The sequence below is a fragment of the Myotis myotis genome, unplaced genomic scaffold, assembly GCF_014108235.1.
Source record: "Myotis myotis isolate mMyoMyo1 unplaced genomic scaffold, mMyoMyo1.p scaffold_m19_p_10, whole genome shotgun sequence".
Lineage (NCBI taxonomy): Eukaryota > Metazoa > Chordata > Mammalia > Chiroptera > Vespertilionidae > Myotis > Myotis myotis.
The window spans coordinates 65,311,230-65,324,654 of NW_023416314.1; the positions used below are offsets into that span (position 1 = coordinate 65,311,230).

Consider the following 13,425-nt stretch of genomic DNA (forward strand, 5'->3'; position numbering starts at 1 on the left):
CAAAGCAGATAGATATGAATAAACATGAACTCTCATTGCATATAGGCACAAAAATTAAATAAATGAAATATTCAAGGATCTCAAAGTATTACACATGACATCGCATACATACACACATTTACAGAAAGTGAAATACTTCGAGCAGAGGGTGAAAAATATTAGAAAAGGGAAAGGATAATAATTTTGAAAAAGCAGAAGTTACTGAGTATTAACTGTAGGCCAGAACTTTGAATGCTTTGCATATATTACCTAATATCATCCTCACAACAACCCTATGAAGTAGGTATCACTATTATCTCCATCTTATATAGGAAAAGAATAAGACTGGATATTAAGTAACTTCAACAAATTGGACAACCAATAAGTAGCAGAGCTGGTTCTATCTGAGTAGAGTCTCGAGTTCACTTCACTTTATTGTTCTCTGTCTGTATGTGATTTTATGAAGGTGAACTCTCTTTATTTTTATTCCTGCCTTTCCCCCCTGTCTTGCCTATCATGCATGGGCATAGAATTAGTCTTTTAGTTTCCCTAATCTTTAGAAGTATCTAGGGGTTTGGCATAGGGTATAACGAGGCTATGTCTTTGGACAATTCTATTGCCAACCAACAGGTTGTTCATAGCTCAGTTCAAAGTTACAATTCAAGGATCCCTCACTCAGGGAGAATAGAGAAAGCATTATTCGACTCTGCGGGTACATAGGAGCATACATTTGCTATTTTCTCTTTAATTGGATGAATAGCTGGTCCATGGAAAAATTCTAAAAAGGAAGTGGGTAAAACCAAACCAAAACAAAATAAATGCAGTAATTAAGAAATAAATAACATCCCCTATCTAAACCTGAAGGCAGATATCAGAGAGTATCTACTTTAATTGGTTTATTGCTTAGGAAAGACAAGAAAGCAGGTAGAATTATGTATTTTTTGTGGGAGTGTATACATTCATAATAGGTTATCTTAATTCTAAGGTGGATGAAAATAGTGCTTCCTATCATATATATTTATATATATCTACCTACATGAGACTAACATTAACTAAAGTTCAACCCCATCTGACACTTGAAGAAATAGTAGAATAGTGAGTAAATAAGCATATTTCACAGTTAACAATAATTCAAATGTTTAAAACAAGCCCAGCAAAATATTGCAAGTATAAACCATCTGTATTTTAGATTTTGATGTATCACCTGCTTTTGCATATTTAAATGTAAAGAGTACTGAAGTAAGAGTTTAGAATCCTCGTCATAGTCTTGTTTTTTCCACTAATTATTTATTTGGACTTTGTGAATTCCTGTATTAGACTCAGCTTCCTTAACTGTGAAATGAATGGAGCGGAGATAGAAAACTCTATGGAACTTTCCAAATCTGGATTTTTTTTTAAAATCATACTTATTAAAATCATGATATACCTAAAAGCCAACCCCCCAGACTGTGTCTCTTTTTGAAATTTTAAAATGGCATGGACCTGGTGCCAAGCAAGCACACTCTCGAAGGAGCACTGGGCAGTGTAATGCTCTAGTCCAGTGATGGCGAACCTTTAGAGCTCGGCGTGTCAGCATTTTGAAAAACCCTAACTTAACTCTGGTGCCGTGTCATATATAGAGATTTTTTGATATTTGCAACCATAGTAGAACAAAGACTTATATTTTTGATATTTATTTTATATATTTAGATGCCATTTAACAAAGAAAAAATCAACCAAAAAATGAGTTCGCGTGTCACCTCTATCACGCGTGTCATAGGTTCGCCATCACTGCTCTAGTCCCAGTAGGTCACAATATTTTCTCTTTTGTCACAAATACTGACCTGTGACCTGACCTGTCTTCTACCTGTTGGTGAGGGGTTGAATGTCTCATCTTCTCTTGATGAATGGTACTGAACAGATATTCTGAGAAGTTTCCAAAGACAGTGAGTCACTCTGGTATTTGTCTGAGCTGCTTGCTCATCCCACCTTGGCTTCTGTGTGCAAGAGGTATTTAATCCCCAGAGTCACAAATAATCCCCAGAAGAAATATGATGAAATGCTTTCTGCAATCCTAGGAGACCCAAAGGTTTGATGAACTGTCATTCCCTGAAGATTTCACTGTTTTCCTTAAGCCCCAATAATAAAAGAAGGAAACACAAGGGGATTCATATCACCACTCTAGTTGTGATTATTGAGTCCACCATAGGGCTGCATGGATTCCTTTAATAGCCTTAAGCTGCCTGTTATGGTGTGATTATGATGGTAATTTAGAAAGGTCTGTTTGCTGATGCCTGAAAATCCTTTCAAAGAGGATGATACTTTTTGTGCTATATGGATGGTTCATATTTAAATGTACATGTGGCAGCCAGTAGTATATGGGATACCCAGTGGTGCTTACTTTTCATAAAGGTTGGCTAGCACTCCCACAAGTATTATTGGGACAGTATTAAATTTATAAATTGACTTAGCAGAATTGCCACCTTTATGTCATTAAGTCTGGCTATCAAAGAGCATGTATGTCTTCATACTTCTTCAAATCTACTCTGGTATCTCTCTAACATTTTTCTTCACAGACGTTTTGCACATATTTTCATCTGGTTTTGCTTAAGGCTTTTATGTTTGGCAATCATGAATGAGAGCTCCTCTTCCACATAAATTCCCTAACTGGAGGTGTTTGTGTTTATGAAGTTATTAGCTAAGTTAACATTTTGTTAATTTACTAATTTTCTCCCTCTCTTCTTGATTTTGTCAGCTATAAAATCTATTTCAGTAAACTTTATTTGTGGCTAGTGACTACTATGTAAGTGTATAGGTCTGCACCCTTTCAGACCCAAATGGTGTCTTTTTATAGCAAGCTCCTTTTGCTTTTTATTTTGTCCCCTCTACTTCTGAAATAATATTCATAGATTATTTAACTTACCTACATATATAATTTAAATAGGAGAAACAAAAATTAAATATAGTAATAATAATGCTTGCCTATATATTGAAAATCTTCATAAATGTGACAGTTAAAAAGACAGGTTGATACTGGTTTGTTGTATAGGCACCTCAAACAATTTTGTAACTTTCTAGCTCATGGCATCAATTTCTGAAATGATTAACAGCTCCTTGTAAATAAAGTCCCAAGCCAGTTTTTGTTCTCCTTGATTACTTAATAAATGAATTTGTGGCAAATTTGTTATATATAAAATTCTACTCAATATTTCATATTTATACTTAAAATGTGTTTACATGTAAAATAGAGGTTGGTTCAAAGCTCTTTGAGATTTCTTGTTTTGCATCCTGGGACTGACTAGGACCTATCATATATCCTGTCCATGATTAATTACTCCTTTGTTACCCAGTGTCTCATTCTACTACTCTGTTATCACCTAGGGTCTTATATCTTGTGTTCCTCGCCTCTTAGTGCCATGTGACCTTTCTTCTAATTACACAAAGCTTAATCTCATTTAATTCATCACTGTTTGTTTTTATGTAAAACTAATTAACACTTAATTGACAGTTATTTATTTAGTTATTAAATAAATCTTCATTGTTTGCCAGTTATGTTTCAGATTCTGTGTTGACAGAAGCCTACTATATTTTCCCTCCAAGATGCCAATAAATTCAAATTTTGCCTAATTGCTAGAGATAAAGTAGCATGACACATCTTTTACATCTTTGTGTTCCCCCAGCATTTAGTAAAAATTGCATTGATTAAATAGTACTTAGAGATAAATTAATTAGAATGTCTTCTCAAAGTGACAAAGATATGTAAATAACCATCAGATATTTATCAATTTGTTTCAGACTCCGTGTCCTTGTTTTTGGTTCTTAATCCTCACTGGAGTATATATTCTTTCCCCCATTGGTTTTTTTTTAGAGAGAATGGAAGTGAGGGGGAGAGACAGAGAGATACACATTGACTGGTTGCCTTGCATGCACCCTACTGGTGCCAGGGATCGGCCTGCAACTGAGATATGCGCTCTTGACCTGGAAGCAAACCCATGACCCTTCAGTTCATAGGCCGACGCTCTGACCACTGAACCAAACCAACTAGGGCAGACTCTGTGTCTTTTTTATGCAAGTTATAGTGGGACAAATGGGAAACCTGGTAAGTCTCTATCTAGGCTACATAGTCTGAAACCATTTCTTACTCTGGAGAGTAGTGAATAGTGTCAAAGTAGAAGAAACTTTATTTATTAATTGTCATCTATCCATATGCATTTGATGTGACAACTCACAGGCATTCATTTATTTTGTCAGAGTCATCCTAGGCATTAGCATTCTCAATTAAAAATGAAAAGCTAAGGCATAATGAGGTTTAGTGAATTATCCAAAATCACACAATCAGCGAGACACTGAGCCAGAACTGAAAGCAAAGACAGCCCTTGTTCTCACTACCTCTCTGCACTTTCTTTAATCAGCTCCTCTCTCCATGATCCAGGTAGGCAAGAACAGAGGTAGAACCAACCTGCTGTCTTTGTGGATTCTTTCAATGCTTCCAAGGCGACCAGAACACCAAATATCAAGGGAGACAGAAAAAAAAAAAGATGCTTAATAATTGTTAGGAATATGGGACTGAAAATTCGCTCTCCACTGGGCCCAGGTGTCCTGAGGGTAAAGGAGAGAAATATAAAAGAAACATTTTGTTTTCCTTAGTTTCAGAGAGGACAAACAAGTAGATTAAAATGAGGTGACATGAGAGATAGAGTCTCCAGAGACTAAAGAACAGGAAATACATTCTATTTAAAATAAGTCAGGATGCCTACTCCACAGTCTGATCTGGAGACTCTGTGATTGTAAATAACTTTGAAAAATATTACAGCTGCTCTTCAAAGATATATTCTATATTTTGGAGTGTATTTTACCATACCATAATATAACGAACTGGGATACTTACCTTTAAGGAGAAGTAAGAGAAAGAATGACTCAACCTCTGCTGAATGAAGAATAACTTTCTTATGATAGGGAAGGTTTCAGTTTTCCTGTCCCTGTAACAGATGGTAGCTAAAGTCCATTCCAACTGTACCTTCTGCTTAACCTGGAGTGAGTGCCATCTCTAAGAAGGAAGATTTATTTTTTCCTGCTTTTTTTGGTGTGAATTTGGGCATTGAGTAGGTACAAGCAAAGTGATCAAATAGAAGTCCAGCAGTTAAAAAAGGTAAGGAAAATATATAAAATGTTTTGTTCATGTAACTCACTGAACTGGAAGGAAAATTCACAATGCTGTTAATTTCTCCAACTGTTACAGGGTCAAAGTCTATGTGCTCAATGTTTTAAAAGGCTAAAACTCAAAATGTCAGTTTGGATTAGATCCTTTCTATCCAATGGCAGCACAGATATTGGGTTACTTTGGTCCCATGTTTTAAGTTTGGACAATATATAATAAATTCTTGCTGTGAGTGAGAAAGGAATTGATACTTTGACAGCTTGACTAGTGCAGTTTTATTTACCAGTCAATAATATGAGGCCAAGGAAGGAAGAGGAAGTTGGAGGGGAAGTGGAGAAGAATTCCACTAGAGCTATTGCCTAAACTTTTACTGTAATTTAATTCCTGTAATCCTATAAAACAAAAGCCTAATATGCTAAGTGTCCAGTTGTCCATTCAACGAATCAAAGCATAATATGCTAATGATATGCTATGGCCGCTCAACCGCTGGCTATGATGTGCACTGACCACCAGGGGCAGAGGCTCTGATTGGCAGAGTAACTTGCTGCTGGGGTCTGACTGATCGGAACTGAGCGAGAGGGGCCAGACACACCCTAGAGCCCTCCTGCAGTCCCTCCCTGCTGGCCAACCTCTCGTGTCCTTCCCCAGCTCTGATTGTGCACTGGTGGGGTCCCTCAGCCTGGCCTGCACCCTCTTGCAATCCAGGACCCCTCAGGGATGTTGGAGAGGCGGTTTTGGCCCGATCCTGCAGGCCAGGCTGAGGGACCCCACTGGTGCATGAATTTATGCACTGGACCTCTAGTTATCTAATAATTGGTTAATGCCAGAAGTAATTTTAGTCAATGAATATGAAGCCATTCTTCTTGAGGTCATTAGTAAGTAGGCAGCATACTCATAACTCAGATTTAGTCTTTCTATGTCTTTTGACTAGACATCAAGTCCAACACACTTTTTAGTATATTTTTCATGTTGCACTCTTCTGTTAGGCATATGATATATGTCAGCAAAAGTTGTTTATAGCTCTATCATGTATTCATCTGACCAAATGCCATATTCTGTCTTCTCTCTTATTGCAGCTCAAATGATCAGATATATGAAAGAGGTTCAAGTCAGGAATCAAACTGAAGTGACAGAGTTTATCCTCTTAGGACTCTCGGACAATCCAGATCTACAAATTGTCCTCTTTGGATTGTTTCTGTTAATCTATATGGCAACTATGGTGGGTAATTTGGGGATGATTGTGTTAATTAAGATTGATCCTCATCTCCACACACCCATGTACTTCTTTCTCAGCAGCCTCTCCTTTGTTGATATCTTTATTTACTCATAATATAAATGAAAACTATTTGTTGACATACCAAAAAGCTTCACATATTTAATGTATACAATTCGATGAATTTGAACATATGCATATATCAATAAAGTTGTTTTAAAAATCTATTAATGAAAAAACTGGAATGGAACATGTAATGGCAATAAAACAGTTAAGAAAACACAAAGTTCCTGATCTCATGAAACTTATGTTCAAATAAGGTTGACTTTATTGTTTATACCAAATGTGTGTGTATGTATGTATGTATGTATTTATGCACAGGTGTGGGTGTGTGTATGTGTGTGTGTGTGGGTGTGTGTTTGATATGGCTATGAGTGGTACTTTGAAGACAAATAAAGCAGGCAATAGAATAGAGAACAGTGGAGTCAGAGAAGAGCTTCCTGTGGAAATAACATTTGATCAATACCTAAATAGGGATAATATCATGTGAATGTCTGTAAAAGAGCATTCTAGGCATGCTACATTAAATACAAAGGCCCTGAGAAAGATTATGCTTGGTTTGCTAAAGGAAATGTAAGGACAAATATATGTGGGCCAGAGTGAGCAAATGACAGGAGAGAAAAAACTGACATCAGAAAGGTGTTGTGAAGGAGCAGTAGGTCACATAAACCTTATAGGTCATATAGGCTTTAGACTTCATTATTTTCATATCACCCTGTAATAGCTGTTTTCCCCCAACTCTAACTGCAAGATATGAGGAAGTGACAAGATTGGTTTTGCTGGCTACTCTACTAGTACCAAAGACATTGTCTGCTCCATTAAACACATTCACTATATTTTATTGAATGAATCAATTAATGAATGCAATAAGAACCATATTTCAGTAGAAATAAGTAGAGATCATATCTTGAGTGGAATTCTGAGGTTTTGAGACAGGATGTGGTCAGTTATTTACCATTTAATTTATTGTTGTGCTCAATGGAACCTCAGGATCATGACATCATTTTTGCATTTCTCTAAATACCTAAGTTACCCTCCAGAGTATACATGATTCACTGGGGAAGATGTAGTTCAATTATTTCAGTGAAAAAAAAAATGCAAGCTTTAATTTTTGATCAGCACATTGCTAGCCTTAGACATTTGTAGAGACTAAATCTCATGAGACTGATCATGGCTTTTATAAAGGTGACCCTCTGCCTTGAATTCAGTTGTGGCATTTTCTAATCATTGTTGAATTCATGACTTAATTCTATCAAAGCTATAAAGATCACATTAGGAAACAGAAAATGTGTATTCATCCAACAAACAACAACAAAAAAAGATAAACTAATAACCACCACTATTTCCAGTGAATATTTCTTTAGGACAAAAGGTAAGATGATTTAATTTATCTCAAAGTGTTCAGATATAGAAAATTTCCAAGAGAACTCAAAAAACATTCAAGTAATTAAAAATAAACATCTCTTTTGTAATATGTCTGAAACACTGAATTTATTGTTACCAACTCAATTAGTGTGATCTTGTTTAGAAGAGAAGAATTTAGGATCACTAGTAACAGATGAGAATTTTATAGAATATTTAGTATATGCATACACATACATACACACATGAATGTATGTATACTTGCATATCTGTGTGTATATATGTGTGTGTAAACAAAATTGAATTAAGTTTGTGTAGAAAGAGTGCCAAAACACCTGACATATTTACTGGTAATGTCTTCTGAAGGGCATTAAATAAAATAATTTCATGCTTTTTATGTAAAAATTGAAAAAATGCTTATAATTTTCAGTCTTCATCATATGTATATACACATGTATGTGTGTATGCACACATATAGGATCATATATATCACAGAGAATATAATTTTATTTATGTCAATTTATATGTTTATTAGATATGTAACATATATATACATATTAATATATATGCATAAAGCAGAGCTCTATGAAATGGCTGCAAAATTTTAAATGTGGTTATTTTACAAGAAAAAAAAATATCTGATTCTAGGGACAGAAAGATCAGCCAAGAGACTACTGCAATAATCTAGATGAAAGATGATGTTGTCTTGGGCCTTGGTGGTAGGAATGGAGGTGGTGGAAGGTAATTGGCTTATTAATATATTTTAAAAATAGAGGCAACATATTTATTGGTAGAATGGTTATGGAATGTGAGATAGAGAAGAGATCAATATTTCCAATATTTTTATTGGGGGAACACTTTGTAAAGTATACGATTGTCCAACCACTATGTTGTACACCTGAAACCTAATATAAAATAATATTGAATGTAAAAAAAAAAAATATTTCCAATATTTATTTGTAGTAATTTGAGCAAATGGAAGTATAGAGTTGTCATTGATTTGACGTAGAGAATGCTGTGTTTAGAGCAAATTAAGAGAGAACATAAAGAATTCAGTTTTGGGTGATGTTGAGTTGCTATTCTATATTAACTCAGATATGTAAGAAGTTTAAGTCTGGAGTTTGGAAAAGAGGTCAGGTTTGGAGATATGAGTTTAGGTGTTATAAATATATAGATGATATTTAAAGCAATGATATTGAACAAGACCATCAAGGTCAAGTATAAATAGGAAAGAAAGGAGAATGAGGACTGATTTCTGAAGTATTTCAACCTTAAGAGTCAGAGGAAAGCAGTGGAATAAGCAAAGAAGACTGAGAAGGAGCAACCCATACGGTAGGAGGAAAACTCCCAGTCTGGTGTTCTGGAAGATTAGAAAAGAAGCTCTTTCAAGGAGTAATAAACAATAAACTCCATCAAATGTTACTGATAGATTAAAAAAGGTGAGGGCTAATTGATCACTGGGTTTGGCAAAATAAAGATTCCTGATGACTCAGGCAAGATCAGTTTCCATGGGTAATGTGGTCAAAACCTGATTTGAGTGGGCTTAACAGAAAACAGAAAAGGATACAGCAAGTACATTCAACTGAATCATATTTTAAGTTGCCAAGGAATTGGATGGTAGCTGGTGAAGACAGAAGGATCAAGGGAAGAAGAGAGAAAGTAAGGAGGTGTAGTAGGATATAGACTAATAGGGGTCAATCATTGAAAACTTTATACACACACACACGCATACATGCATATGTTAAATATTAAATAAAATAGGTTACTGAGTTTCCTTAAGGAAACTTTTTCTTAGTGCAGTAAGAAACTAAAGAGGTTTAATACATATGTTCTTAAGACATCCTAGAAGCAATTTTACTTATAGCAGAGAATGAGCTACTTGATTTTCCTGGTGTTTTTCTGTACAACTTATTTCCTTGATTTCTTTCTTATCCCAGCAAATGAAGTATCCATTTTGAGACAAAGGTATGAGCAACCATTCAACAGTGACTGAATTTATTCTCCTGGGATTCAGCAATCATCCAGAGCTACGGTGTCTTCTTTTTATGGTGTTTCTAGTCGTCTACATCATCACTGTGTTCGGAAATCTTGGCATGATCCTATTAATCAATATTGACTCACGTCTCCACACTCCAATGTACTTTTTTCTCAGTAACTTGTCCCTTGTTGATGTCTGTTATTCTTCAGTCGTTGCGCCTAATATGCTAGTGAATTTCTGGGTGGAGAACCCGGTCATTTCATTTAGTGAATGTGCCACACAATTCTTCTTTTTTGGTTCTTTTGCTGGTATTGAAGGCTTCCTGTTGGCTGTGATGGCTTATGACCGGTATGTGGCCATCTGCAAGCCTCTTCTTTACACAGTCACTATGTCTCCTCATCTTAATGTCATGCTGGTGTCGGCCACATATCTTGCAGGCTTTCTGAATGCTTCCATTCACACTGGCTTCACCTTCCGGCTGTCTTTCTGCCACTCGAATGTCATCAACCATTTTTTCTGTGACACTCCACCCCTCCTGAAGCTCTCTTGTTCTGATACACGTGTCAACGAGATCGTCATTTTTGCTTTTGCCAGTTTTAATGAACTGAGCTGCCTTCTAACTATTCTCATTTCTTATCTCTATATCCTCGTTGCCATCTTGAGGATCAATTCTGCCAAGGGGAGGCATAAAGCCTTCTCCACCTGTGCGTCCCACTTGATGGTGGTTACCATCTTCTTTGGCACAATCCTGTTCATGTATCTGCGCCCCAGCTCCAGCTACTCAATGGACCAGGACAAAGTGGTGTCTGTGTTTTATACAGTGGTCATCCCCATGTTAAATCCTCTCATCTATAGTCTGAGAAACAAGGAGGTCAAAGCTTCTTTAGGTAAAATTTTTAAAACAACCTCTTTTCACTTCTGTGCTTAGAATGGCAAAGCATAGAATTTTAGCACACTGAGGGCATGTGGGAATGAGCAAGTCCACCTTCATTCATTCCAGCTCCATTTCATTCTATAATGAAGCTATTTTTTTTTCCTGATAGTGGAGTTGGACCAAATGTCCCAGGCATCCGGGGAGCATGATGACACTATAAATCCCACTTATTTCACAAAATCGATATGATTGAAAATAATCCAATATACATATTCAGAGTTATAAAGCCCAATATAAAAGTAGGTGGGACAGAGATAGAATGAGTGGTGGGAGGAATGACTCCATCTCCTCACCTGTTTGATGACTCTGAGTTTGGACAGTGGTATTTTAACTGCCAGAGGACAGGTGATAAGGAGTAGGCTGAGCCAGAATCCATCCAGAGGACTAAAACCAGGCTCAGAGACTGCCTCTTGTCCCCAGTGAGCCAGGAAGAAAAATCAGAACTTAATCCCAATAAGGTGCCGAGGTCAAGTGTTTTTAACCTGGGCAAGTGATCTAGACGACAGGGAATGATGGGAACAAATGACAGCATAAGTAAAGATAAAAGGGAATCACAGAACAAGAACGAGGCTTATGGAGCAGAAGTTCTGAGACTTACAAAAGAAGTATTCTCTATAATTTCTGAAGATGAAATGTCATGTTGTTTGATCTTTGAGTAAGCAGTTTAAACTTAAAGAGCTAGGGCAAGTTCTTTAGGAAATAACCACACACATCTATTTTACTGCTGGCTACGATGTAATTGAGACAAGTTTAAAGCTTTCAGTTGGTTTAACTGGTATTTTCGTAATTGGGCTGTCTCCCCAGTAGGACTGGATTTTCTTTACAGAAAGTGACCACTGACATGCCGACAGAATATGTTTTAAACTGGCTGGGATTGGGTATAATATACTTGGTGTGATCCCAGCATATCCCTTTGCCATTGAAAGACTAAATAGATCCTAGTACAAAAGCAAACACTTAAAAGAGACTCAGTAATCATTTAAAAACTTTTATTGGTAGTTTATTATGGAGTCATGGAACTGTGACAGCAGATATAAAGAGGTTCTAAGAATCATTCCAATGAAAGATGCAGGGTGATGGAAGACAAACTGTTGCTTCTGGCATCTGAAATGTTAAGTGCCCAATAATGACAATTTCATAAAGGCAGTGTTAGAAAATTTCTCTTATACTTGGTTGGATTATCTGTTAGATAATTTTTTTTTTCAAAAACAAGCTGTCTTCTTTGAAACTAAACATTTTAATAAACAGATGATATTTCAGTGTCCTATATCTGTCATTTTACAAAAATGTGATCTTAACATATAATAACAGAGTATTCAGGACATTTTTCCACGAAGGAACATAGAAACAAACCTGGAAGACTCAGTGGCCCCAGGTCTCTCTCTCTCTCTCCCTCTCTCTCTCTCTCTCTCTCTCTCTCTCTCTCTCTCTCTCTCTCTCTCTCTTTCTCTCTCTCTCTCCTCTGTAGTTCTCATTTTATGTCTCATATTATGGGTTCACTTATTCTCTTTCACAGACTTTTCACATCCTGGCCTAAAATTTACATACTTTTAGGACAACTGCATTGCTGTCCTTTAGAAAGGCAGCTGTTGCCTGAAATAGATCAAATGTTTATCATGCTGTCAACTAAGAATATCCAAACCTGTAGAGAATTTTTATGAGTTTATTTTAGCCAAACTGACAACATTGCCAGGAAGCAAGATTTCAAAAGCTCCAGAGAATGACAGTTTTGCTTTATTTACACATTTGGAGTTAAGGAGGGAACATAAGGAAGATTACATGAAAGTGGAACAAAGGAAGGCACAGACTCAGTAAGATTATGTGCTCCCTGGAGGGTGGTTACACCTCTCGGGTGTGAAAAAGAAGATGACTGGTATTTCAAAGATGTGTTAAACTAGATGCACAAGAACAATGGACAGGGCTTGATTTAGGCAAAGATAAACCAACCATTCACTAAAGAAATTTAGCCCTAGCTGGTTTAGCTCAGTGGATAGAGCGTCAGCCTGCAGACTGAAGGGTCCCGGGTTCCATTCCAGTCAATACTTAAATACATACATACTTTAGGACAAATTTTCATCAGAGTGAAAGCAGGCATTCTGCTTAAAGAGGGGTCATGTCTTTAGTCATTTTGTATAAAACCAGGGAACCTCACGTTAAAGAGCCAGAAAACGAGGGCTCTACAATCTCACACTGAGGTGCACAATCCTACAAGGAACATCTTTTTCATGGGATTTAGTCAGTATATTTTCTTCTTTAAATGTTATTATTTTACTTGTGTAAGGAATCAGGATAGAAGAGAGAAAAGTTTCTACTTCAATTTGGAAAAAAAAATGTGGCAATGCTTAAATCTTCTCAAATGTGATAAGGTGATAAACAAACTACATTTTTACTAGTATATTGATAAAAAGATTAGCTAGCTAGCTTAATTAGGAAGTTTTAGGTAATGGGGAGGGTCCATGGGAGAGGAATGCATAGATGGAAACTTGAAGATGCCAAGGTGTTTATCTTACTTGTACAGAGGATAGAGAAATGCTTTGGGCAGATGGAAATATTTCTGTCCTGAGCAATTAAAACAGCCATAAACCAAGGACAGACAGGGTATCTCTGGCTTGAGCAATTAAAGTGATCATAAGTTAGATCAAAAGTAGCCCTGGCGGGAGCAGCTGGGAGAGCTATAAGATAGGATATCTCCAGCCAGCACAACTGGGAGAAAACTATAAGATAAATCAAAAGTGGCTCCAACCTAAACAGATGAGATGACC

The 13,425-nt window shown here is 36.5% G+C and overlaps 1 protein-coding gene across 1 annotated transcript; it reads left to right on the forward strand.

Annotated features, from left to right (window-relative positions):
* The first annotated feature begins 9,718 nt into the window (after positions 1-9,718).
* On the forward strand, positions 9,719-10,657 carry LOC118665464 (olfactory receptor 1020-like). The gene has a single exon (XM_036326912.1). It carries the CDS (start codon positions 9,719-9,721, stop codon positions 10,655-10,657), a length of 939 nt encoding a protein of 312 aa, XP_036182805.1.
* Positions 10,658-13,425: the final 2,768 nt, after the last annotated feature.

Bases quoted from the DNA above. Each gene is read 5' to 3' on its own strand.
- LOC118665464 (XM_036326912.1), top strand. From the start codon at position 9,719: ATGAGCAACCATTCAACAGTGACTGAATTTATTCTCCTGGGATTCAGC.